Source organism: Tachypleus tridentatus, chromosome 4 (assembly GCF_004210375.1).
Source record: "Tachypleus tridentatus isolate NWPU-2018 chromosome 4, ASM421037v1, whole genome shotgun sequence".
Classification (NCBI taxonomy): domain Eukaryota; kingdom Metazoa; phylum Arthropoda; class Merostomata; order Xiphosura; family Limulidae; genus Tachypleus; species Tachypleus tridentatus.
This window is the reverse complement of record NC_134828.1, coordinates 53640131-53665043: the sequence shown is the minus strand read 5'-3', so window position 1 is coordinate 53665043 and position 24913 is coordinate 53640131. Positions and strand designations below refer to the sequence as shown.

The 24913-nt window shown below is 34.3% G+C and overlaps 1 protein-coding gene across 4 annotated transcripts in view; it reads left to right on the top strand.

Annotated features, from left to right (window-relative positions):
- The first annotated feature begins 9472 nt into the window (after positions 1-9472).
- The window catches only part of LOC143249153 (metal cation symporter ZIP8-like), a 54985-nt gene continuing 39544 nt past the window's right edge, over positions 9473-24913 (top strand). Inside the window, exons 1-2 of one of the 4 annotated variants that reach the window (XM_076498564.1) lie at positions 9473-9878; positions 15667-15990. In XM_076498564.1, coding sequence (XP_076354679.1) covers positions 9666-9878; positions 15667-15990 — 537 coding nt within the window. In that variant the 5' untranslated portion in view covers positions 9473-9665. Of the gene's footprint in view, positions 9879-13938; positions 13959-15109; positions 15131-15666; positions 15991-24913 lie in introns of those variants that run through there. The other 3 variants (XM_076498561.1, XM_076498566.1, XM_076498565.1) reach the window with 3 other exon arrangements.

Here is a 24913-nt window from a genome sequence, read left to right as displayed (position 1 = left end):
CTGGCCAAAATCTTAAGTCCAATGAATATAAAGAAAAAAATATGCATTTTGCGTTATTAGACTCAACCACTTATTTGAGTAGAGCACGAAAGATGAAAATAAGAAAAGGGAAGATAAAAATAAAAAACCTTTTTAGCATTTAATAAGGAAAATGTGAACATTATGAAATTAGCCTAAATACTAGCTGGTCAAAAGTTTAAGACCATACCAAAAAGAAATCCTAAACAGGGTAGGAAATGCCCAACAAAAGGTCTCAATAGTGAGTTGCACTACCGTCATTGCGAATAACTTCAAACATTCACTTTGGTATAGTCGATATAAGCCTTTGCAGAAGGCTGGCTGGAATGTTATTCCAAGTGGTGAAGATGACTTCACGAAGATCGTGCAGTGTTGGGAATTGACGTTCCACACAAGCGAGGGCCTTCAGTCAATAAGGATGCTCTCTCCAACATGCCAATGTAGCCAGCTGCCGTTTGATGCTCCTGTATAACCTGAAGCTCCATTGTTTCATTGAAGGAGAAAGCACCCCAGATCATGATGGAATCTCTTCCACTGTGTCGTGTAGAAAATGTCTCTGGTGGGATATCTTTATTGTGCCAGTAACATTAAAAGCTATCTGGACCATCCAGGTTAAATTTTCTCTCATCAGAGAACAAAACTTTCTTCCACTTTTCTACGTCCCATGTTTGGTGTTTCTCACCAAAGTTTAACCGAGCTGTTTCGTGGTGTGGAAGGAGGCTAGGTCTTTGAATACGTTTACGGTTTTTATAGCCTTTCTCTCGAAGATGCCGTCTTATTATTCTTGAGCTGCATTCTGCGTCCGTAAGGTCCTTTATCTGGTTCGACGATCGGCTGGTGTATTGCCGGACAACCCGTCGAATCCTTCTGCTCAACGCCGGCAAAATTTTCTTGGGGCCGACCACTTGGAATTCTCGTTCCGTATCCCTAGGGTCTTTTAAAAAATTTGCAACAGCAGTTTTATTACGCCCAATCTCACCAGCGATGGCACGTTAAAAGAGACCTTGCTTTTGCAGCTCGATAATTCTGTCTCGTTCAAACTCTGTCAACTTTTTAGCCTTTGCCATGTTTTTACCCAATGTAACACAGGAGATGTCACTGGGAGGTGCTGACAATGCTAAGGCTTGAACACAAATGACTAAATTTTGTTACGTGTTTACCGATTAACATTTCGTTTCAGTATGGTCTTTAACATTTGACCAGTTAGTATTTAGGCTAATTTTATAGTGTTCACATTTTCCCTATTTTTTTATTTTTATTTTACCTTTTCTTATATTCATCCTTCGAAGCTGTACTCAAATAAGTGGTTTAGTCTAACAACGCAAAATGCACACTTTTTCTTTATGTTCATTGGCCTTAAGATTTTGGCCAGCAGTGTATTTGGTATCGAGTTATAAAATACCGTTCCACACACCCGTTGTTTTGTTTGAAAGTGTAATATGTTATAATTTTTCTTGTCTTTATCATTTGCGTGCTTTAAGAAAGTATGTTATTCGTTCTTGCAGCCAGTGGAGTTATAATAAGAGAACAGAGGCGTCGGCTAATACGTAATAAATGGAAAGGTTAGAAACTTTATATCGGTTATTTGTTCATTTGCATTTATTTCTTTGCTGTCCTTGTTTGAAATTATTTTCTGCAGTACGTTTCTTCACCTTGCGTTATTGCAAGTACTTTTACCTACCTGAGTAACCTGACAGATGTATCATAGATATCTGTGTATCCAAATACCACATTTTAAAATACATGTCACTTTTCTAATTTTAGCCCCTATTAGTTATCATTTGTATTATGCTCAATCTGTATGTATTGTGCGTTTGGGTGACTTTACGCCCTCCGATAAGTCATCCGTTTTTTATGGCCATTCTGCACTGGTTATTGTGTTCTGGGGGTGTATGAACTCACCCCCTCATCTTCCATGACATTCCAAATATAGTTTAAAGTTAGTACTCAGTCAGTAACGTTTTACTAGCCGATTCTATTCTACGAAAGAGTGAATCTTGACATTATCCGTTAAAAGGTAACGGAGCTTACATAGCTTCAACACGAAAAAGTTAAAACAGTCATAATCGCAAAATTCGATTTTCTTTCGCCTTCTACACCCACAAATATGTTGTACCATGCTGTCAGAATTATCTACTAACGAAACGCAGTTTTAAAAATTATTAAACTATATTTGATATACTTGCACATTCAGTACTCAGAAATAACACTTTGAGTGTCAACGCTTAAGTCCCTCATTAGCCTAAAATTGTTACAAAGCAATACTACGAAGTCAATAGAATATTTTTTTTTTTACGTTTGTACCATAGTTATACTTTATGGGTTTTATAAAACCTTATAAAGGCTTATTTTATCTAAAAAAAAACTTTACAGAACAGGAAAACCGAGTTTGCGTAACATTAATTAGCTTCAATTAAACATAAATCCTTTGAAAACAGTGGTTCCAAATCCACAAGATACTAAACAGACGTAAACTACCTTCTCATGCACTAACCCTAATACCGATCACATCGCGCTAGTTAAACGCACAACAACCTACGATGGCTATCAAATCGTTAAACAAAAGTCACGTGCAACAGAGGGCGTTCAACAAAGATAAAGGGGACATCCTGTATAAATATTTATGTTAGGCTTGTTTGTTTGAATTAATAATGCTTTCGTAATTATTTTTCTAAACCTATAGATGTACCTTTTCCCTACACTGCTTAGAGTTGTTAACTAACTAGCAAGTCTACAAATATTCTAAGAAGAAGAAGTCATGGTGATATAAAAGAATTTCAGTTTTGCGGCACGTTGTCTTCTTTGTCTATGAACCAAACACTGAGTGAAGAAAATGAACACAGCTGAATTTTCATTCTCCCCATCATGTTAGTTAATTAAATTCATTTTATTAAGGGAACTAAACCAACAAGTAACAATTTCTATTTTATTGAAAGTTTTGGATCAATATATTTAAGCAACTGCGTAAACTGCATATTTAAGATAAGCAAAATATGCTGAGTTATACAAATAACGTCGAAACCATATAACGTATTGTACATTTATTATTAAGAATTGAATAACACGTTGACCGAAAAACATTTTATCTTCCAAAATAGTAAACCCAGTATGCTAACAATGGCTACTGTAAAAACGTATTTATTTATTTATTGTTAAGCCCAAAGCTACAAAATGGATTATCTGGACTGTGTCCAATGCATGGATTGAGCTTCAAATTTTTGTGTTAAAAGTTCTCAAGTTTAATTCTGTGCCATCAAAGGGCATTAATAGTGAATCCTTTGGGTTAATACAACACTGATATTGAGGTCACCGCGTTTATTTTGGTACTATAACATGCGATGTACTGTACTGTTGATCTTACCACTTCAATTTTGTGGTATATTATAGAAGGAACTGTGTATGCACAATATATAAATAATGAATACACTAGTTAACTAACAGCTGTTGTTATTTAAGAGACGTACTTCTATAGCCTGGTGATATTAATATCACTTTTTTTAAAGACGCAAACGCTTATGTAGTATTGATTCCATTACTCCCTTAACACAACATTGTTGTACTGATGCCATTACTACCTTAACACAACTCTGTTGTATTGATGCTATTATTACCTTAACACAACACTGTTGTACTGATGCTATTACCAAACCACCACCATAACACAATATAGCAGTATTGATACCATTACTATATTAACATAACACTGTATTACTGATGCCATTACTACCTTAACCCAACACTGTTATATTGACGCCATTACAACTTTACGACCTTAACACAACACAGCAATATTGACGCCATCGCTACATCAACACATCACTGTTGTATTGATGCTATTACTACATTATCACAACACAGATGTATTGATACCGTTACTACATTAACACATCACCGTTGGATTGATGCCATTAATACCTCAACACAGCAGTATTGATGTCATTACTGCCTTAACAAAACACAGTAGTATTGATGCCAATACTACCTTAACACAAGGCCTGGCATGGCTAGGTGGTTAAAGCACCCGACTCGTAATCCGAGGGTCACTGGTTCGAATCCCTGACACACGAAACTTGTTCGCCTTTTTAGCCGTGAGGGCGTTATAATATGACGGTCAATCCCACTATTCGTTGGTAAAAGTGTAACCCAAGATTTGGCGGTGGGTGGTGCTGATAGCTGCAAAATTAGGGACGGCTAACGCAGATAGTCCTCGTGTAGCTTTGCACGAAATTCAAAACAAACCTAACCAAAACACAAAACCGTAGTATTGATGCCATTACTACTCTACTACCTTAACACAACTCAGCAGTATTTATGCCGTTAAAACTTAACAAAACACAGTGGTATTGATGTCATTACTACCTCAATACAACACAGTAGTATTGATGCCATAATTATCTTAACACAACGCTATAGTGTTGATGCTATTACTACCTTAACATAACGCTGTAGTTTTGATGCCGTTACTACTTTAACACAACACTGTAGTACTGATGCTATTACTACCTTAGCACAATACAGCAGTAGATTCGATGCCATTATTACTTTAACACAACACTATAGTATTGATGCCATTACTGCCTTAATATTACACTGTAGTATTGATGCCATTATTACCTTAACACAACACAACGGTATTGATGCCATTACTTCTATAATACAGTTAGCAGTGTTGATGCTATTACTAGCTTAACACAACACAGCAGTAGTTTCGATGGCATTACTACTTTAACACAACACTGTAGTATTTATGACATTAATACTTTAACACAAAACAGCGATATTGATGCTATTACTACTTTAACACAGCACAGCAGGTTTGGTGCCAGTACTACCTCAGCACAAAACACATTACTACTAATGCCAGCGGTATTGATGCCATTACTACTCCACTGTTTTAAAAGAGCACAGTAGTATTGTTGCCATTATTACCTTAACACCACACAGCAGTATTGATGCCATTAATACAATACCACTTCATTGTTGTATAGATGCCTTTAATGCCTTGACACAACACAGTAGTATTGATGCCATTATTACCTTAAGACAACACTCTTGTATGGATGCCATTACTACAATAACACATCACTGTTGTATTGATGCTATTAATACCTTATCACAACACAGCGTTATTGATCCTATTACTACATCAACACATCACTGTTGTATTAATGCATTTTTTACATTAATACAACACTGTAATATCTATGCCATAATATCTTAACACGACACAGCGGTAACAATGCCATTAGTACATTAACACAACACAATGGTATTGATGCCATTAGCACTTTAACACAAAACAGAAGTATTAATTCCGTTCCCACATTAACATATCACTGTTGTATTGATGCTATTGTTACCTTAACACAGCAGCGTTTATGCCATTAATACCTTAACAAAATACAGCGGTATTGATGTCACTAATACCTTAATACAACACAGCGTTATTGATGTCATTACTACATCAAAACATCAATGTTGTATTAATGCCTTTTCTACATTAACCCAACTCTGTAGTATTGATGCCATTAATACCTTACATGAAACAGCGGAATTGATGCCATTACTACCTTAACCCAACACAGTAGCATTAATGCCATTAATACTTTAACACACCTAAATAGTATTAATGCGCTCATTGCATTAACATAGCACAGAAGTATTGATTCCATTCTTCCATTAACACATCACTGCTGTATTGATGCCATAAGTACCTTAACACAGCAGTATTGATGCCAACACTACCTTAACAAAATATAGCGGTATTGATTTCATTACTACCTTAACAGAACACAGTAGTATTTATGCTATAACTACTTTAACATAACGTTATTGTATAGATGCAGTTTCTACCTTTACATAACGCTGTAGTATTGATGTCATAACTACCTTAACACAACACAGTTGTATTGATTCCATTACTACCATACCACTTCGCTGTTGTATTGATGCCATTACTACATCAACACAACACAGTAGTATTGATGTCATAAATACTTTATCATCACACTATAGTATTTCTGCCTTGACATAACGCTGTAGTATTCATGCCATTGATACCTTAACATGACATTGTAGTATTGATGCCATTACGACCTAATTTCAACACTGTTGTATTGATGCCATTAATACCTTAACACAACACTCTTGTATTTATGCCATTACTATTCCACTATCTTAAAAGAACGCAGTAGTATTGTAACCATTACTACCTTAACACAATTAACATGACATTACTACAATTCAACTTTACTGTTGTATAGATGTTTTTAATTCCTTAACACAACACAGTAGTATTGATGCCATTATTACCTTAAGACAACACTCTTGTATAGATGCTATCACTACATCAACACATCACGGTTGTGTTAATGCATTTTTTACATTGACACAACACTGTAGTATCTATGCCATAATATCTTAACACGACACAGTGGCATTGATGCCCATAGTACATAAACACAACACAGTAGCATTGGTGCTATTAATACTTTAACACACCACAGCAGTATTATTGCTATCACTACTTTAACACAACACAGCAGTATTGATTCCGTTCATAATTTAACACATCACTGTTGTATTGATGCCATTAGTACCTTAACATAGCAGTATTTATGCCATTACTACCTTAACAAATTACAGCGGTATTGATGTCATTACTACCTTAACCCGACACGATTGTATTGGTGCCATTACAACATTACTATCTTAACACAACACAGTAGTGTTGATGCCATTACTACCTTAACACCACACTGCAGAATTGATATCATCACTACATCAACACATCACTGTTTGATTGGTGCTATTACTACATTAGCACAACTCAGATGTATTGATACCGTTACTACATTAACACATCACTGTTGTATTGATGCCATAATTACCTTAACACAACAGTATTGATGCCATTACTACCTTAACAAATTACAGCGGTATTGATGTCATTACTACCTTAACCCGACACGATTGTATTGATGCCATTACAACATTACTATCTTAACACAACACAGTAGTGTTGATGCCATTACTACCTTAACACCACACTGCAGAATTGATACCATCACTACATCAACACATCACTGTTTGATTGGTGCTATTACTACATTAGCACAACTCAGATGTATTGATACCGTTACTACATTAACACATCCTTGTTGTATTGATGCCATAATTACCTTAACACAGCAGTATTGATGCCATTACTACTCCACTATCTTAAAAGAACACAGTAGTATTCTTGCCATTATTACCTTAAGACTACACTCTTGCATAGATGCCATTACTATAATAAAACATCACTGTTGTATGCATTTTTTACATTAACCCAACACTGTACTATTTATGCTATTAATACCTTACGCGAAAGAGCGGGATTGATGTCATTAATACTTTAGCATACCTCAGCAGTATTAACGCTATCACTACTTTAACATATCACAGAAGTATTGATTTCGTTCCTCCATTAACACATCACTGCTATATTGATGCCATTAGAACCTTAACACAGCATTATTTGATGCCAATACTACTTTAACATAACGCTACTATTGGTGCAATTTCTACCTTTACATACGCTGTAGTATTGATGTCATTACTACCTTAACACAAAACAGTAGTATTGATGCCATTACTACCTTAAAAGAACACCACAGTATTGATTTGGTTACTACCATTCAACTTCACTGTCGTATTGATGCCATTACGACCTTAACAAAACACAGCAGTATTGATTTGATTACTACCATTCAACTTCACTGTCGTATTGATGCCATTACTACCTTAACAGAACACAGCAGTATTGATTTGATTACTACCATTCAACTTCACTGTCGTATTGATGCCATTAATACCTGATTACAACACAGCGTTATTGATGCTATTACGACATCAACACATCACTGTTGTATTAATGCAATTTTTACATTAACACAATAGTATTGGTGCCATTCTACTTTATTTCTACACTGTTGTATTTATGCCATTAATACCTGAACACAGCAGTATTGATGCCATTACAACTGTAAAAAAACACAGTGGTATTGATGTCTTTACTGCCTCAACACAAGAGAGTAGTATCGATGCCATAACTTTCTTAACATAATGCTATAGTACTGATGCCATTACTACCTTAATCTAACGCTGTACTTTTGATGCCACTACGTTTTTAACACAACACTGTAATATTGATGTTATTAGTACCTTAACAGAACACTGTTGTGTTGATGCCATAACTACCTTAACATAATGCTATAGCATTGATGCCATTACTACCTTAATATAACGCTGTAGTATTGATGCCGTTAATACCTTAACATAACAGAGCAGTGTTGTTGCCATAACTACTTTATCAAAGCACAGCAGTATTGATGCTGTTACTACCTTAGGACAACACAGCAAAAATTGATGCCATTACTCCCTTAACACAACGCTGTAGTATTGATAGCACTTTCTGGATATGCTTCAACTCTGACATCGTATTATCGCACTAACAACACGCTCTGACCTTAGCATAAATTCCACTGTTTTGCTTAAAACATTACTATAATACTGTAAACAGTACCTTAAAACATTTTAAAAGCTCTGCAGTTCTGGAAGCACCGTGTTATTTTAACACGTTATGAAAATACTGAAAACACTAAATTAACACAATACAGTAGCGCTGCAGTCATTGAGTTACTGTATTAATTAACACATCACTGTAATATTGAAAACACTAATTCAACACAACCCAACAGTATTGATGTCACTTTTTTACATAGTTCTGTAGTAACTCTTATAGTAACACACTATAAAAACACCACGTTACTACAGCAGAGCAGTACTGAAACCCATACCTAGTAATATTAGTATTGAAGGCATTTTTGACCTACTGCTGTAGCACTTTGGTAAATGCGTTAAGACACACTCGTGTATTAATGAAACTGTTTTGTCGTATCACTGTGTTAACACACTAGTGTACTAATTAAACTGTTTTGTCGTATCTCTGTGTTAATACACTACTGTGCTTATGAAACTGTTCTACATTAGCACTGTGTTAACTCAAAGATGCCGTAAGGTTGTTTTTTACAGATGTTTTATAATTGTGAAAATAACGTTACAGAAAAATCAAAGTGATATAATTATCGGTTATATTTTCCTTTTTTTTTCTGGAAGTAGAAAAATTATATGGATAGGAATTGTAACTCAGTATGCTTGTTTATTTTTGTCTGTGGATGTATGAAGTCACTATATAACAAAAAAAAGGTGCAAATAGCCATTTACATACGAGTTGTACGGAAGTTCTGTACAGTTGTTTTTAAGGTTCGTTGGAGGTCAACTTACATCATCTTAGCACTCTTCAACTGCCAGTAATAACAGTGGTTTTTCATATTTTCGAACGAAACTAGAAGTTATGATTGGATGAACTGTCTATTTGACAACGTCACGCCTACGTCATCGAATAGGCATTGGTATATACCACGTGCTGAGGCGTCGCTAAGGTAAATCCATGCGTGTAGATCATTCATCGTCAGTATTTTCTTTTAGTTAGCAACAAAACTTCGCCAGCTATATGTTTTCAAAGTTTTCATAAGTTTATTTGTTTTTAGAACAATCAACAGACATTTTAACCTAGTTACTGACTTGTTAACTCTCTTCAAATAATGCACCCGTTTTATCTAGTTTTGTTTATTCCGACGGTTCTGGGCACAACTACCACCCGAGCCGATGAACTTGAGAATGTTGTTCCGCTGCTAGCTGGCCAGATAAATTCCACAGACAACCCGCTTACAAAAAGCATAAGTACTGTGCTAGAAACTTTACTTGCTCGTATTCGGTGTGTCCAAGAAGGCCTAACTCCTTCAGCATGTGCCATGGTATGTATACTCTTTTTAGGTGGTCTTTATAATGTTGTGTTGAGATTAGATTATTGTTATTACTTTACTGGCAAAACTGATTATCAGATGATACTGTCAAACATATGAAAGCGAAGGTTGAACACTTGATTTTTTTTATCGTACAATTTTAAATTTATTTGGATTCTTTAACATTTTCTTGCACACCTTCACTAACTTATTGATTTATTAATTTACTGAACTTTAGTCAATTTCGTTCTTCATAAGCTGACTATCTGGTTAATCTTAGCCTTTGATTACCTCATGTTCTCATAAACATTGTAGTTGGACCTATAGAAGTTTGTTAATATTTTATCGCATAGTTTTGTATACTCGGTTTCTGTACATTATTTTAAACAATTGCTTAAACATATAAGTAGCTACAATTATATCAATGACTTGTTTTGCCCTCTGGTGATGAATGGAATTAGCGAGGACTCTGGCTAAAGAAACAAATCTTTATAATTAGTAAAATTTTCAGTATTACCTTTTCTTGCGTACTGACAAAAGTCCCTGCGGCAGTGTTCACGGGTACACGTAATCCACCTTTTCTCAGATCTGGAGCGCCTGTAAACTTGCTTAACGTGAGCTATTAAGTAACTAGTGTTACTTAGTGAAGTGCTAGTTAAAGAACTTATTAGATCTTTTTTTTTTTTTCCTATTGAAACGACCGTGGGTACTTAAAAATGAAAATTATGAAATGCCATCGCTTGGCAGTAGTAATTTTCTTTGAGCTCGACAAAATACTTTTGTTTAATTCTAATAAAGAACATTATTGGATATCTCGGTGATATTTTTCGAACTTCATTGGTTAATATTGTTTGATTTAAAAGAAAAAAAAAACAACAACAACCACAAACAGTTACTCAAAATACCAACTCGAGAATCAACAACGTTCGTAACTTCTTACCCAAAATTACCTTAAATAAATTTTATAAACATGTACATAAATATGTACTGAAAGAACTTCAATCAATTAATTATTCACATGTCTTAATTTTATTACTTATAGGAAAGGCGCCTTAGTTACTTTGCAAAGATTCTAAAACAATGAAGATTTGTTTTCTAGTTGAATAACAAGCTGAAATGTTTCCAAAACATTTAACACTATTATTTCTCTTGATATGCTATGTCTGAATTACTTTATACAATAGCTTAAATTTACAGATCGGTAAATGGCGTCAGACGAGGGTGTGATATTAGTTGCTCTATGTTTCTTAATTTTTGTTTTGTTTTCATATTTGCTTCTCTTAAGGAGTATTCCGTTTCAGGTGTCAGGTCAAATGACCATTCTTAAGGTTTATAACTAACCTAGTTAAGAATTGCGTTCTTGTCTCTTCATGGTTGACCGACGACGTAAGACGTGTTCGTTACCAACTGTGATTCAATTTAAATCATTGACGAGATAACTGCCTGGATTGGTTTCACTAATACTGGTTGCAGGCTACGATAATACGTTAACATTTTGTTGCTAAATTACTCTGTCAGTAAGTTTTAATACTTTTGCTAGTATTAAAATAATTGCATAGGAACAACAAAAATAGAATATAAAATTGTTTTTGTGTTTTATTAATAAAATTATTTTAACTTTGCGAGTTTTTCAGTACTACTTTATGGCCTGTCTTACATTTTAATACTTTTGCTTCAAGCTCGTGCATTTTCTTGATTTAACGTTGTTCAATAGAAGGCTCTTCGCCCAAGATATATTGGCTCTGCTGGGAATCTGTGCGACTCTTTGTTTTAAGATTTTTGCCAGGTTTGGTTTGTTCTAACTTTCGCGCAAGCTACACGAGGACCTTCTGCGCTAGCCGTTCCTAATTTAGCAGTGTAAACTAGAGTGAAGGTACCTAGTCGTCACTACCCACCGCCAACTCTTGAGCTACTCTTTCACCAACGAATAGTGGGATTGACCGTCACATTATAACGTTCCACGTCTGAAAGGACGAACATGTTTAGTGTGACGGGGGTTTGAACCCGCGACCCTAAGATTACGAGTCGAGTGCCATAACCATTTAGCCATGCTGGGTCGATTTTTACCAGAAGGCTGTATAGTTAACAAACATTGCTTCTGCTCCAAGCTCGTGTAACTTCAGGTTTCAATGTTGTTACTAGAAGGCTGTATGATAAGATACATTATTTCTTCTACAACTTTTCTGAGCTTTAGGTTTCAATATTGCTCATTGGAAAGCTGTACGGCTAAATAATAGATGTACTTCTGCAGGGTCCGAGAAAGTGTTCTGTTTCAAGAATAAATAAAACCAAAATTAAATACTTTTTTCTTTTGAAGTTTATATGTCGTGCTATGAAGCCTACCGAGTGCAGAATTCTTGTCGCGATTCTTGGCATAGGCACGTTTTACCAGCGTCACGACAGTACAAATTGCAACATTAAGCGTCTTTTATGTAATGTTTTAATGTTGACTGATTTACAGACGCACTTCTGTATTGTGGTTCAAATGGTTAAAACAGATGACCTTTCCAGGCGACTTTCGCGCCCCTTTCGAGGAGGCTAAGTTGTTTCTGGTTTCAAGAGAATCAAATGATATGGTTTCTAGATTATTGATAGTTAGTAATTGCCTGATTAAGTTTCATTATTCTGTTACCCAGGGTAACACAGATATGGTTAAATAAATTCGCTCTTTTCCGACATTTTACTAATTTAAGTAAAAGAGGGACTTTTTCTCACTCTTTGACAACTACGAAAACTAGATAGGAATGAAACTATTAGTGGGAATTAAACCTGAAACAACACTCTCTTTGTGTAGATTTTCACCCGATAACATGCATAAGGATTGTACATTATACGACAGGAACAGCGAGTAATTTTATTCCAAGTAAATGCCGCTTACAACAAGCTGTGCTTGGTTTTGTATCTCACAGCTCTCACTTCAAGTTCATTCCACCCTATGTGTGCTTATACAACAGTCCAATCAAACTCTAGCCTTTCGACATGTTCTTCTCGTGGGTTCAGCATTGCAGTCTTCAATGAACTATGTTAAAACATTAAGCTGAAGAAAATTGCAGCAGTACTTTCTTCTACAGAACAAAGTCTATTTATATGCTATTAGTGTTTTGACTGAAGTCTTGTACTTACTAAAATAAACTGCCTCGAACGTTACACCCGGAGACGAAATGCATCTTCTTATTTCATAAATGTATCTTAATTTTCTTGTGTTTTAAATTGTACGTGAAAGAAGGAAATAAAACTGTTTTCTGTTTTTCAGGAAAACAAACCATCAGAATATCCTATCCCCTACTCTTTCATTCTCAAATAGCATCATGTAATAATGGCCTGATTTTATTGGTATTTTTAAATATTATTGCAGTTTTCATCAAAATCGGTTAATATTCAAAAAGTTAGATCTAATGTATAAAAATTTCATGTCATAAACAAATATGAAAGACTTGCAGAAGCAACAACTATAATTTCATTCAAAGCAAGATTAAAACTGTTGTTTGTACACTTCATTTTTCAAAAATTAAACCAATTTATTAAAGGTGCAAACAAACCTTACATAAGTCAAGAATGTTTAAAATTGTTTTATAAACATACAATAGAAGAGTATTAACATGGTCTTTAGTTATTAATTTCAAATATATCAAAACATGGTTGAAAATGGCTTCTACAGTACGTGAATCAGAGTAGTATTATAAACCATTGAGACCATAAAAAATTTAAAGTAGGTAGAAAACACTTTCTGCCCATTTTAGTGCGACTTTAAAACCGGGACAGTTTGACCCTCAGTCTATAAACATTAAGCCATAGTGACCTATTTTATATCAAGTGTGTTCTAAATCCGTCAAAACAGTGCTAGCGAGATTTTGAAAATGTGTACCGCATAATAATGAAGAATTTCTTTTTTTTTTTTAAGCAAAGATCTCGTTTCAAATTCTTAAATCTCGATATGATCAGCTAGTGAATTGTATATGACACTAAATCTATACTTATTAGTGTGTAGGATAGTGGGACAAGTTTACTAGTTCAGTTGAACTTGCTGGTGTAGTGTGTGTTAGGTGGGAAGACAACTTGACTTGTTCAACTCACTGGTCTGGTGTGTGTTAGGTGGGAAGAGAAGTTACTCTTTCAAGCAGGCGTACTAGTTTAGTATGTTTAGTGCATGAAGATAAAAAATATTTGTTTGAATTTCGCGTAAAGCTACACTAGGGCTATTTGCGCTAGCCGTCCCTAATTTAGCAGGGTAAGGTGGTTAAGGCACTTGACTCGTAATCTGAGGGTCGCCGGTTCGAATCCCCATCCCATTAAACATGCTCGCCCTTTCAGCCGTGGGGGCGTTATAATGTGACGATCAGTTCCACTATTCGTTGGTAAAAGAATAGCCACAAGAGTTGGCGGTCGGTGGTGATGTCTAGTTGCTTTCCCTCTAGTCTTACACTGTTAAATTAGGGACGGCTGGCGCAGATAGTCTTCGTGTAGCTTTGTGAGAAATTACAAAAAAAAAAAAAAAAACAAAACTTAAGTGTTGTTGTTTCTATCTTAGTGCAAAACTACATAATGGATTATTTGCATTCTCTAACTAGGTGGAATTTAACCCTGAATATTAACGTTGCAAGTCCTAAAACTTTCCGTTGACCAGTAATAAAACAATTAATTTAGAACTATCAAATTTTATTTACCTGTGTTATCGAATTATGATATAATATCAATAAGTTTTCATGTTGGATGTTGCTCTGAGGTTCTATTTTGTTAATTTGTCATTTGATTTTTTATTTCAATTGTTTTAACATGAAACATTTCTACCAAAAAAAACAACAAACAGTAGTCTTGGGATGTTTGTAAAGGAGGTTTTATTGGCCTTATTTACCAATTTTCCATTTTACACAAGTAGTGATTTTTAACTTATTTCGTTCTCTTCCGTCTGTTTCCTAAGATTTTCTTCATGGTTATCTGTTGCATTCTTGTTAATAGTTCATTTTATTTTCGTTTTATTCATAGCTATTTTAGTTCTTCTTTTTCTTCTACTTTCATTTTAAGTGTGATTTAAACATCTGTTCTACTGGTACCTGTCGCCATTTTGTTGCATATGTGTATATTCATTTTCTTATCTACATAGCATAATTATCTTAATTGATTATATATTTAAAAACAGCTGGTATAGATAGAGAAGGCACTAGTAGAGGAGCGAACAACGTTTCGACCTTCTTCGGTCATCGTCAAGCTCACAAAGAAAGAAAGGGTTACTGACCACATGTTTGAAGGCGGTTGTGTAATTGAATGTAGGAATGTAGAGGGCGTGCTTAGTTGTTGGATGTATTTATTAATATATATATATATATATATACCCATACCAGCCGTTTTTAAATATATAACTTTCTCAACAAGTGGGTTTTCTCGTCATCACGGATCATAATTGATTGTTACTATGGTATTTACAGTACTATTAAACGTCCACCCAGTGAGTGAGCGGCAAATTTAGGCAACACTAAAATCCAGGTCTCGATTATCCGTGGTGGACGGAGCGCAAATACTCTATTGACCACTACCAAATATCAAATTATCTTGTTCTTTAGGGATTATTTTTGCGCAGTGTTTGTTTAAATTGTCCATTCATTCAGTAGGATTCTGTTAAGTAAATAAATAATTTTTTTCACAAAGTGTGTTTTAAAAATAGCTTTTATAGAATAAGATTTGTTGCTATAGTATGCGTAACATTGACAAAACAACATAGAATAATCCAATATTTTGTGTTGCTCTGTTTTTGTTATCTGGTTTTGTTGTGCATGTTTGTTTTAACAAATATTTCTTATTTTAGTGTCTCACGCCTTCAAAAATGGTCAGAATCTTAGCAGCAAACAAGTCATTGCCTGTTACTACAAGTGGTGATCTTAAGCGACTTAGCGTTGTATTCCTAAACCACGTGTTGACATTTCGGTCCGTGTGCACAACAGTAAAAAGAACCAATGACGAACAGTGCAAGAACATAGAAGCTTGTGCGACTAAAGTATTGTATCGTCTTGTGGCCAAGCAGAGTGCACATAGGTTCGTAGGTGTTACAGAGAGGAAAATAACGCTTTTAGGAATACAAGATGTGCTCGGAGAAATCAAAGCGGTATACGAACCAAGACAACAGAAAACTGTGAGTTCATGTGCTCTCCAACTTGCTCTTTGTTTGATCTTCAGAGAATGTTAATATACATATGTAATCTGTGTAGGTCTACCAACACAACTTGAAACATAATCATTGTACTGTACATACAGGTTTGCATAAACAACTGCTAACTGTAATATGGGACTTAAGAGCAAATGTGTGTGTGTTTTTTCTAGTCTGTAAATAACTACAGGAAGAAAACTTTTATATTCCGAAGTTTCTAGAAACATTGTGTTTTATATAAAGCATAAAAACTACATTCATCCTTTGTTCACTTGAATGCTACAATTCAGCTATTAAAAAGTCGGACGTTTTTATTCCATGAGATCTGTACAACTAGTGTGTGACTTCGTCCCCCTTTTTGGGTCATTAAAATGTAATCTGTGTAAAAGTGTTATTAAACTTCTAAAAAAAACAAACAAAAAACGCCACCTAATTTTTCCTTTTTATTTTCAAGCTGTAGTGTATGTAGACTTATTTCTAAATTAAAAACAAACAAACTATAAAGCCAGTAATCAGGTAGTTCATGTTTCCTGTTTTTGTTTTATGCCCCGACTGATTATTACAATTTTTTTAAATCCTAATATTCTGAGTGTAGTATATAATAACTGCCAACTACTGATATACTGTACTGCCTTATGTTTTCGTGTGTTTCCTATACAGTTTGTAGGTGATACAACCTGTCATTCCAGGCTGTACATACAAAATTACAAACTTCAAGGCAATAGCTTTTCTACCATATATTCTATTGCAATACATTCTATATTTTCTAATTTTGCTTTAGCAACAGGATTAAGTAGGAATTAATTGTCTGTTTAATCACAAGTCATTTGCGAGGCATATATTGCACAGAAAAGACTAGTCGCCCAGTCACGCGAAATTAATTGAAACTTGCTTTATTTTTGTTGCATACGAACAGTTAAATCGTGTTATGTTCATGTTTTTCTCAGACCTTCGAAAAGGTGAATGTGGTGCTTGGTATATACTGAATACGGTTGAATCAAAACAATTAATTTCTACACGTAACTACTCATAGTTACATTTAAGGCTGGTAAATTATCTACTCGTATGTTACATTCTCACATTATCGTTGTTCGCTAGAGACAAAGTTCATCGCACCACGTCTTCACAGTTACGTAATTATTAAATATCAGACAGTCTTTGTTTGTTTTCAAAACAACATCCTGTTCAACATGCCCGGACTGTGAATCCAACGGTTCATGCTTCTACCCTATTACTACAGAGATGTACTCGTGCTACAAAAATGGCGATCAAATCCCACTATTCAGTCGGAGAATAGTAGTCTAAGAGTTCGCGGTGTTGACCAACTACATTGCTTCAAGTCTTATCAGCTCAAAATTAGGAACAGCTATGCCCGAAAAACCTAAAATACTACAACTTGCTATCAGAAGAAACTATAAAATTACTTTGCCAGGTAAAAGCGCTTCTGTGCAAGTCAAAATAGCTAATGTATATGAGAGTTAGAAATGAACGAACTTTGACCCAAAGCTCTAAGGTGGAAAGAGCTATCTGAACGTTTCTCAGTGTATCAACGGTTTATGTTGGTAAATTATATTGTGAGCTTTGAACCTGTGAGATAATTTATTAATACGTTGTGTACGTTAGAGATTATTTTGTGGTTCGTGAAATGAAAATACGCACATCCACAGGTTTTATTGGACACAATTGTTATCCGGTAAAGTGTTTCACCCGTGATAACGTGAGATTGTTAAACAATACACTTACTCTGCTGATTAATGGACCGTATTGTGTACACATGTAGCCCTTGCCTTTATAAGCACAAACACAAGTTCATGTCAAGATGTGGCTTTTTATCTCAAGAAAAAAACAACCTATAATGAAAGTCTACAACATATGACAAGACGCTAGCAAGATAACACGATTTTCATCAAACGTCATATATTTCAAACGTAAAATCTAGCTATTTCGACACGTGCTGTAAAGAAGAAAAATATCCTTCCGATACAATTTAGTAACTGTAATTCATGGACATCACGATTTTCGGTGGAGGCGGATATTCCTAATGGTCATTTGTTATGCTGTTTATAATTAATGCACATTTAGGTCATTCATACCCCTACGTAATCTCGTTCCAGAAGACTGTTTCTCATGTTCTCATGTGAAATATTGGATCTAATATTGTTATATTTGTCAGTTCTTTAGATAAGCGTGATATTGTTTGTGGAAAATTTTTCAGTACTTGAGAAACAATTTTTCTAATCTATTGAACCAGATACCATACTTTGGTATCTGATTATAAGATTTAATTTCACTATTATTACAAATATTGGTTGTATGTCTGCTTCTTCTCTTCTCCAATCTAGTTTCTCAGATATCACAAGATGTTTAACTAATAAAACAAGCAAGCTTTATACTAACTAACATTAACTTGTTGATTTCACGAGATACAGGTGTCATGTTACTTCTCCGAACAAAACATTATTTTATATGTATGTAAAACTGCTGGTATGGATAGAGAGAACTCTGTGTAGAGGAGCAAACAACGTTTCAACCTTCTTCGGTCATCGTCAGGTTCACAAAGAAAGAAAGAGGTAACTGACCGATAGCTGACCACATGTTTGAAGGCGGTTGTGTAATATAGGTATAAAGGTGTTCCTTTGTATTGGTTTATTTTGGGCTTGAGTTGTTGTATAAGTAAGGCTATTTTAATTTTGCGTTTGTTTATGTTTGTTTCTTTATTTAGTATCTGAGTGTTTTCTATGGTTATGTTGTATTTATTTGATTTGCAGTGTTCGAAAACGTGTGAAGATGACTTTTTGTGTTCTTTGAATCTGGTTTCCATTTTACTACTTGTTTCTCCAATATAGAAGTCGTGGCAGTTATCACATTGTATTTTATAAATAATGTTGGTGTGGTGTTTGTCAGTGTAGTTTTTACATAGTGTAGACCGTAGTTCGGTGCCTGGTTTTTGAATAAATTTGATATTAACTGTAATGTCATATTTTGTTACTAGTTTTTGCCAAATGTTGGTTATTTGTCTGCTGATGTCGGGAATATATGGTATGCAGCAGTGTTTTTCGTGAGTTTTTAAATCGTGGAATATATTTACTTTTGTTAGTTGATTTTGCTTTTTATCTAGGTGTGTGCGTGTAATGTTTCACTTTTGAGCATATTGTTAAAAACTTCCAATATAGTATTGCGTGTACAGATGCTTGCATCCAAGTTTATGTTTATATTTGATTGGGTGACTAATCATTTCTCTTTCGTAACGCAACAGAAAAACAAAAATGAACTAGGTCCTGGAATTCACGTTGATGTTGGCAGATTCTTAATTTGATACATTCCTATTAATAAGATCCATACATGACGTGAATTATTATCTGCTTTCATCTGATGCCTCTTCGCCTTTTCGACTGTGCTTTACATTGCACGTATGTTTTGACTTTTAATGCATATTAATGACGTACAACAACTTGGTAGCCAGAAATCAATTCCCAGCTTTAATATTCATGAAATATCAAACATTTCATTAATCTTGTGTTAATACCAGTCCATTAAAATGCAGGAATGAGTCACAAATTCGAATCCCATTCATATATAGCTATTTTAGATACAGTATTTGGATACAAGTGTTGATAAACATCACGAAGCCTATATGATATATATATATTTAAAAATATTATTACGTGGTTGAAAATAAATGCCATTTTATGTGATGCGTGCTACCAATCGAGAAAACGTATAACATTAGTTAGTAGCGGACAGCTTTTGAGTTCTTAATTAAATAATCAGTTAAAAATTCAGTTAAAAATTTTAATATCCAATGTTAGTTGTTTCTTTTTTTGGTGGGGGTTGTAAAAAGAAAGTATTAAAAAGTTATTAGGTGTGAACCTTTTGAACTCTGTACCGATTATTTCAAATAATCTATTGTGTTTACATTTTCAGTAATATAGTGCGCAGTTTCCCGATTCTCGAAAAATTTAGAAAAGTCAAATATCATAGAAGACAAAAATAAAACTGGAACAAAGCAATTATCTTGATCACCTTAAAACAATCACTTCTTTTGAAATTTTTATGTTGTTATTCTTTAGGACATGAAAGTACAAGTTAAATGCACGTGCTCAATTTTTTTTTAGGGTGGGGGAGAAAGTGGTATATTTTTCGAGAATCTGTCAGTGAAGTCTTACGTTCCAACCTTACATTAAGTTCCCTTTAATCAAATTTTGAACGTACCAGGCTTATATTCTTTTAAAGAATGGGGTTTTATGATTTTAGACGATAAATATATTTTAACACTATCTGCTTATAGGAAGAAAAAAATTATTTTGAAGAAAGTGTAGGGTTACAAAAGTATCGTATACGAAATATTTAAATAATACAGAATAACAGCATGGTTTCTCAATTGATTTCATCTTAAGAATATATTAAGCTTCCTAAATGGCCATCGAAATAAAAAAATGTCATGTATTTGTGATACTTCCATATTGTGAAAATGATAATTAGTCGGAAATGAATTTGAACTCTAAGTTTAGCCGAACAAATTGCAAAATTTTATTTCTCATTAACTGTTTCAACATCAATAATGCCTTCCTTCCCTAAAAAAGATACAAAAACTATAATATTTAGTTTTACGGTATTTAAGTAATCTTTAGTAGTCTACTGCTGTTCTCGTTTCTACAATTCGGACATCAGAATTGAAACAAATTAATGGACAACATGTACTCGTAATAGTTTATAGTTTACATGTGAGGAAGTTAAACAGGAGTATGGGTATGGGTGGAGGAAAAATCAATCGCATACAATAACATATTACATGCCATGAATTTAAAAACTGGTAACAATGTCCATACGTGACAACGACTTCCGCGTTGAATTGACTCATATGGGTCGTGTTACATGGTGAATGTTTGTCTTTTCGAACTCTATAAAGGTTGTGAATAAGGGGAGTGGTGGTATAGAATAATACAAATTCAGGGCTTGATTTTACATAGAGCGCAAGTAATTCATTGTGCATAAACAGAGATAAATCTGTCCAGCAAAACGATGAAAAAAAGGTTAATAAAAATTGAAATGAATTCTAACGGGAGCGAAAATACACAGACCTAAAGAAATCGACTAGATAATTATGTTATATTCCTCTGATTTAAACCCATCATATTTTTGATGGTACACTGGTTTCCCTTAGTAACACAGGCTAAGATACAAGAGATATACTACATGGAATTTTTTAATGTGTTACGACTACTATGTTTAATAACACTGAATATATGGAAAATTCATTTTTCTTCCTAAGGAGCAGAAGAACTCGGATCTCTTAATTTCCTTTATATGTGTTTTTTTTTAAAAACCCTTCATTTTAGTTATTGTACGTCGTACTTCTAGTTATCTTTCGTGAATCTTCTGTAAGAAACCAAATTTCAAGTTTTTAACCAGTATAACTGTGATAGTCTTACTACAGATAGTGGATTTTATTTTTGCAAGTCTTCACCCCCGCCTTGGATAAGATATTTAATGTTCATTCTGTTCTGTGTCACTTCCCCACACCTTTCAAACGTCTTTCTGTTACGTTTTTTTTTTTTTTGACAAACCATTTGACATTGCTTGACTAAGTCACTGGAAGTGTCGTTGTTTCTTACCTCGGGCTGTATAACTTAAAGCTTGTCTATAAAGAAGTTTACAAAGTAAATGAACTGCAGGTTTTCGGAATACCGAAGAAAAAAATGAAACTACGGATGTCAAATATTATGTTCTATTCACCTATTATCCTGAATGTAAATACCGAAGTTTTAACGTGAAATATAATTCAATATTAAGTCCAAATGTGTATTTCAAAAGGGTTTCTTTTAACGTTCATCGTTTTACCATAATTAGGCATAAACGAAAGTCTTTGATAAAATTAACTTACTAGCCGATCAGATGTGGTTGATTTCCGGATTCACTCAAAGGATGAGCAAACTCTCTTTAATACGGGTGTCGTTGGCCCTTGATGAAATATTAGAATGATTACAATGGATGGCTACGTCACATTCACTTGGGACATGTTCAAGTACACTTGAAATGATAGGGAATCTCGGATTTGCACGTTCTTTCATGCGAGGTAATTTTCTCTCACTTGACCCAGTATAGCTTTGCTAACAGCAGGGACAAACATATATATAAACTACATTTAATGACTTTAATGTAGGAATACGATCCCTAAATCTTACTTGTAACTGACGATTTACAGACACATTTTGTGTGTGTTTAAAATCAGATCCAAAATTTAACCCATTTTACCTATCATGCAGTTTATATGTCTATTTATACATTTCTTTAAAAAAATTAATTTCTAAACTTATTTAGTGCTACCTTATATAAAAAATACAGGTCGTTTTAATCATGTTTAAAACGAATCAGTTTTTACAGTCTGACTGTATCACTGAAACCATCCTTAGGAGGACAGTTGCTAATACACAGATTTAGGAATGAATTTAATTTGCATCTTTCTTATCTTCTTTAACAAGTTTAAGTTTCCTGGCGGCTCGGCGGTAAATGAAGGCTTACAACGCAAAACTAATCGATTTTTAACGCTGGTATTAATTACAAAACAATTAAAACAGAGAAAAAAAACAACTTTAAACAATGTATGCGTATAAATACTGCTGCATGAAACGTGTATAAAACTATCTAAGACCTAATAACGTACTTAATAGTACATATTTGTTTATCCTAGCTCTTTCTAAAAAAATAAAAATATCACTTCAAGTTAAAAAGTTGTAACTTTTTCGAAAAAGAAAATTTATCAACTTATATTATCTGGAGTTTCGAATTATCTCAATTAAATCAACAGTTTCAAGTTTGGTTTTTTAATATGTCATATATCAACTATTAAACTTTTGTTTTTATAAAGTATCAAATCGATGTGATATCTCGCACAAAAAATGTCTAAAATCACTTCGCTCTATTCATTAATGTCGTATCTAAATGGTGCTGCTATATAGTTTATCGGAAACTAAATATTTAACCAAATAGTAGCAGCATAAGTGATGTTTTATCACAACTATTAAGCCTGTTATATCAATTTTTTTTTAATGCGTAGCCACTTTAACAATGTTTTAACTAAGCGACAAGGGTAGTTGTTAATATCAAAATAATTGTTTAGTTTGTAAGGTTTTTTGTTTGTTTGTTTTTTAATTTCGCGCAGAGCAACACGAAGGTTATCTACGCTAGTCGTCCCTAATTTAGCAGTGTAAGACTAGAGGGAAGGCAGCTAGTCATCACCACCTACCGCCAACTCTTGTGGCTACTCTTTTACTAACGAATAGTGGGATTGACCGTCACATTATAACCCTCCCAAGACTGAAAGGGTGAACATGTTTGGTGTGATGGGGATTCGAACCTGCAACTCTCGTATTACGAGTGGAGTGCCTTAACAACCTGGCCAGTCTGTAAGAAATCTTAACTACTTGCTTAAACGTCTCTTGCTTGATCCGAAACTATGGACTTTATTTTCATGTCTAATAGAAATGAAACCTTTCCTCAGTATGACAGGTTGCTGAAACTGGCCAAATCTTTTAAGCACCTAGCGACACCCTTTTCCCTGTTACTTTGTATTATATGCGTCTTTTAACAAATATTTCTATTTAATTTGTTTTGTAACATTTTTTCCGCTAAATGTTTAACTTAGCAAAAATAGGATTAAGAAATCCAACACACGCACACATACAGAATACCTAAATGCAAAACCAAGTCGTGTGAAACTTTTAGATGTTAGTACCTTTTTAATCAATTTCTATTTAGAAAAATAATACACAAACCTGTGAAGACGTGTGAACAATGAGTTTTCTAACTCAAGTATGCTACAACAGCAAATATTTTGTTTCTTTGCTATCTTTTAATATACAACAACTTTACTTATTTCAAAGTCACATTTCTGTCTTATCACAGTAAAAGGTGCAAGAGACAAATTAATTAAACGTGTGTGTTTGGGATGGAGAAGGCAATGTTTATTTGACCAAGCGAAGCTAGGGAATGTGCGTTACATGTACGCACATTATGGCTGGGTTCCTGGGCTTGCCATAGAGCCCTGAAAATTCTTAGATTTTGAATTAAATTGTATGAGTTCTGTTTTATCTGAGTATGTATGTGTTTATTTTACCAAAGCCACATCGGGCTATCTGCTATGTCCACCGAGGGGATTTTTCTGAGAGTAATTTTTCGTACTTTTGAGACATTTTAAGCTTACGATTCCTTTTTTGTCTGTTTGTTACCAAATATTTTGGACATTACAAACCTATCAATTTATACCATGAGGTAACTTGGAATAGTTCACTGATATGTGAGCCTGTAACATTTTAAGTTTCAACAATTTTTTTTCTACTTTTACTCCTCAAAATGATGCAACAACATGAGAGAATTAATACCTCGGAGCGTGGCCAATGGTAGCGTGTCCGAACTGTAAAATCAATGATTTATGCTACGCGGTCTATTATTTAGAAAAGTGTTTGTTCTTTAAGAATTACAGTCAAATCCTGCTATTTGATCAGATAAGATGAGGTTACGACTTGGTATTGGGTCTTGTTGATTAGATCCATTCTGTCGAGTCTATCAGCTCAAAATGTTTGGTTTATTTTTGAATTTCGTGCAAGGCCATACGACAGCTATCTGCGCCATCCGTCCCTAATTTTGAAGTGATAGACTAGAGCTCAACTGTAAAGCCACTCTTTACTTACGAACACTTGGATGAGCAGTAGTTTTATAACGTCCCTATGGTTGAAAGGGCAAGCATGCTTAGTGACGGGATTCTTATCTGCGACCCTAACCACCAGACCGTCAGTTCAAAATAAGGGACGGCTATTGACAAACAACGTATGTGCAACTTTTCATTAAAATCTGAAAGAAAAAAATTATATATAAATATATATATGCGTGTGTGTGTGTCGTCTGCACT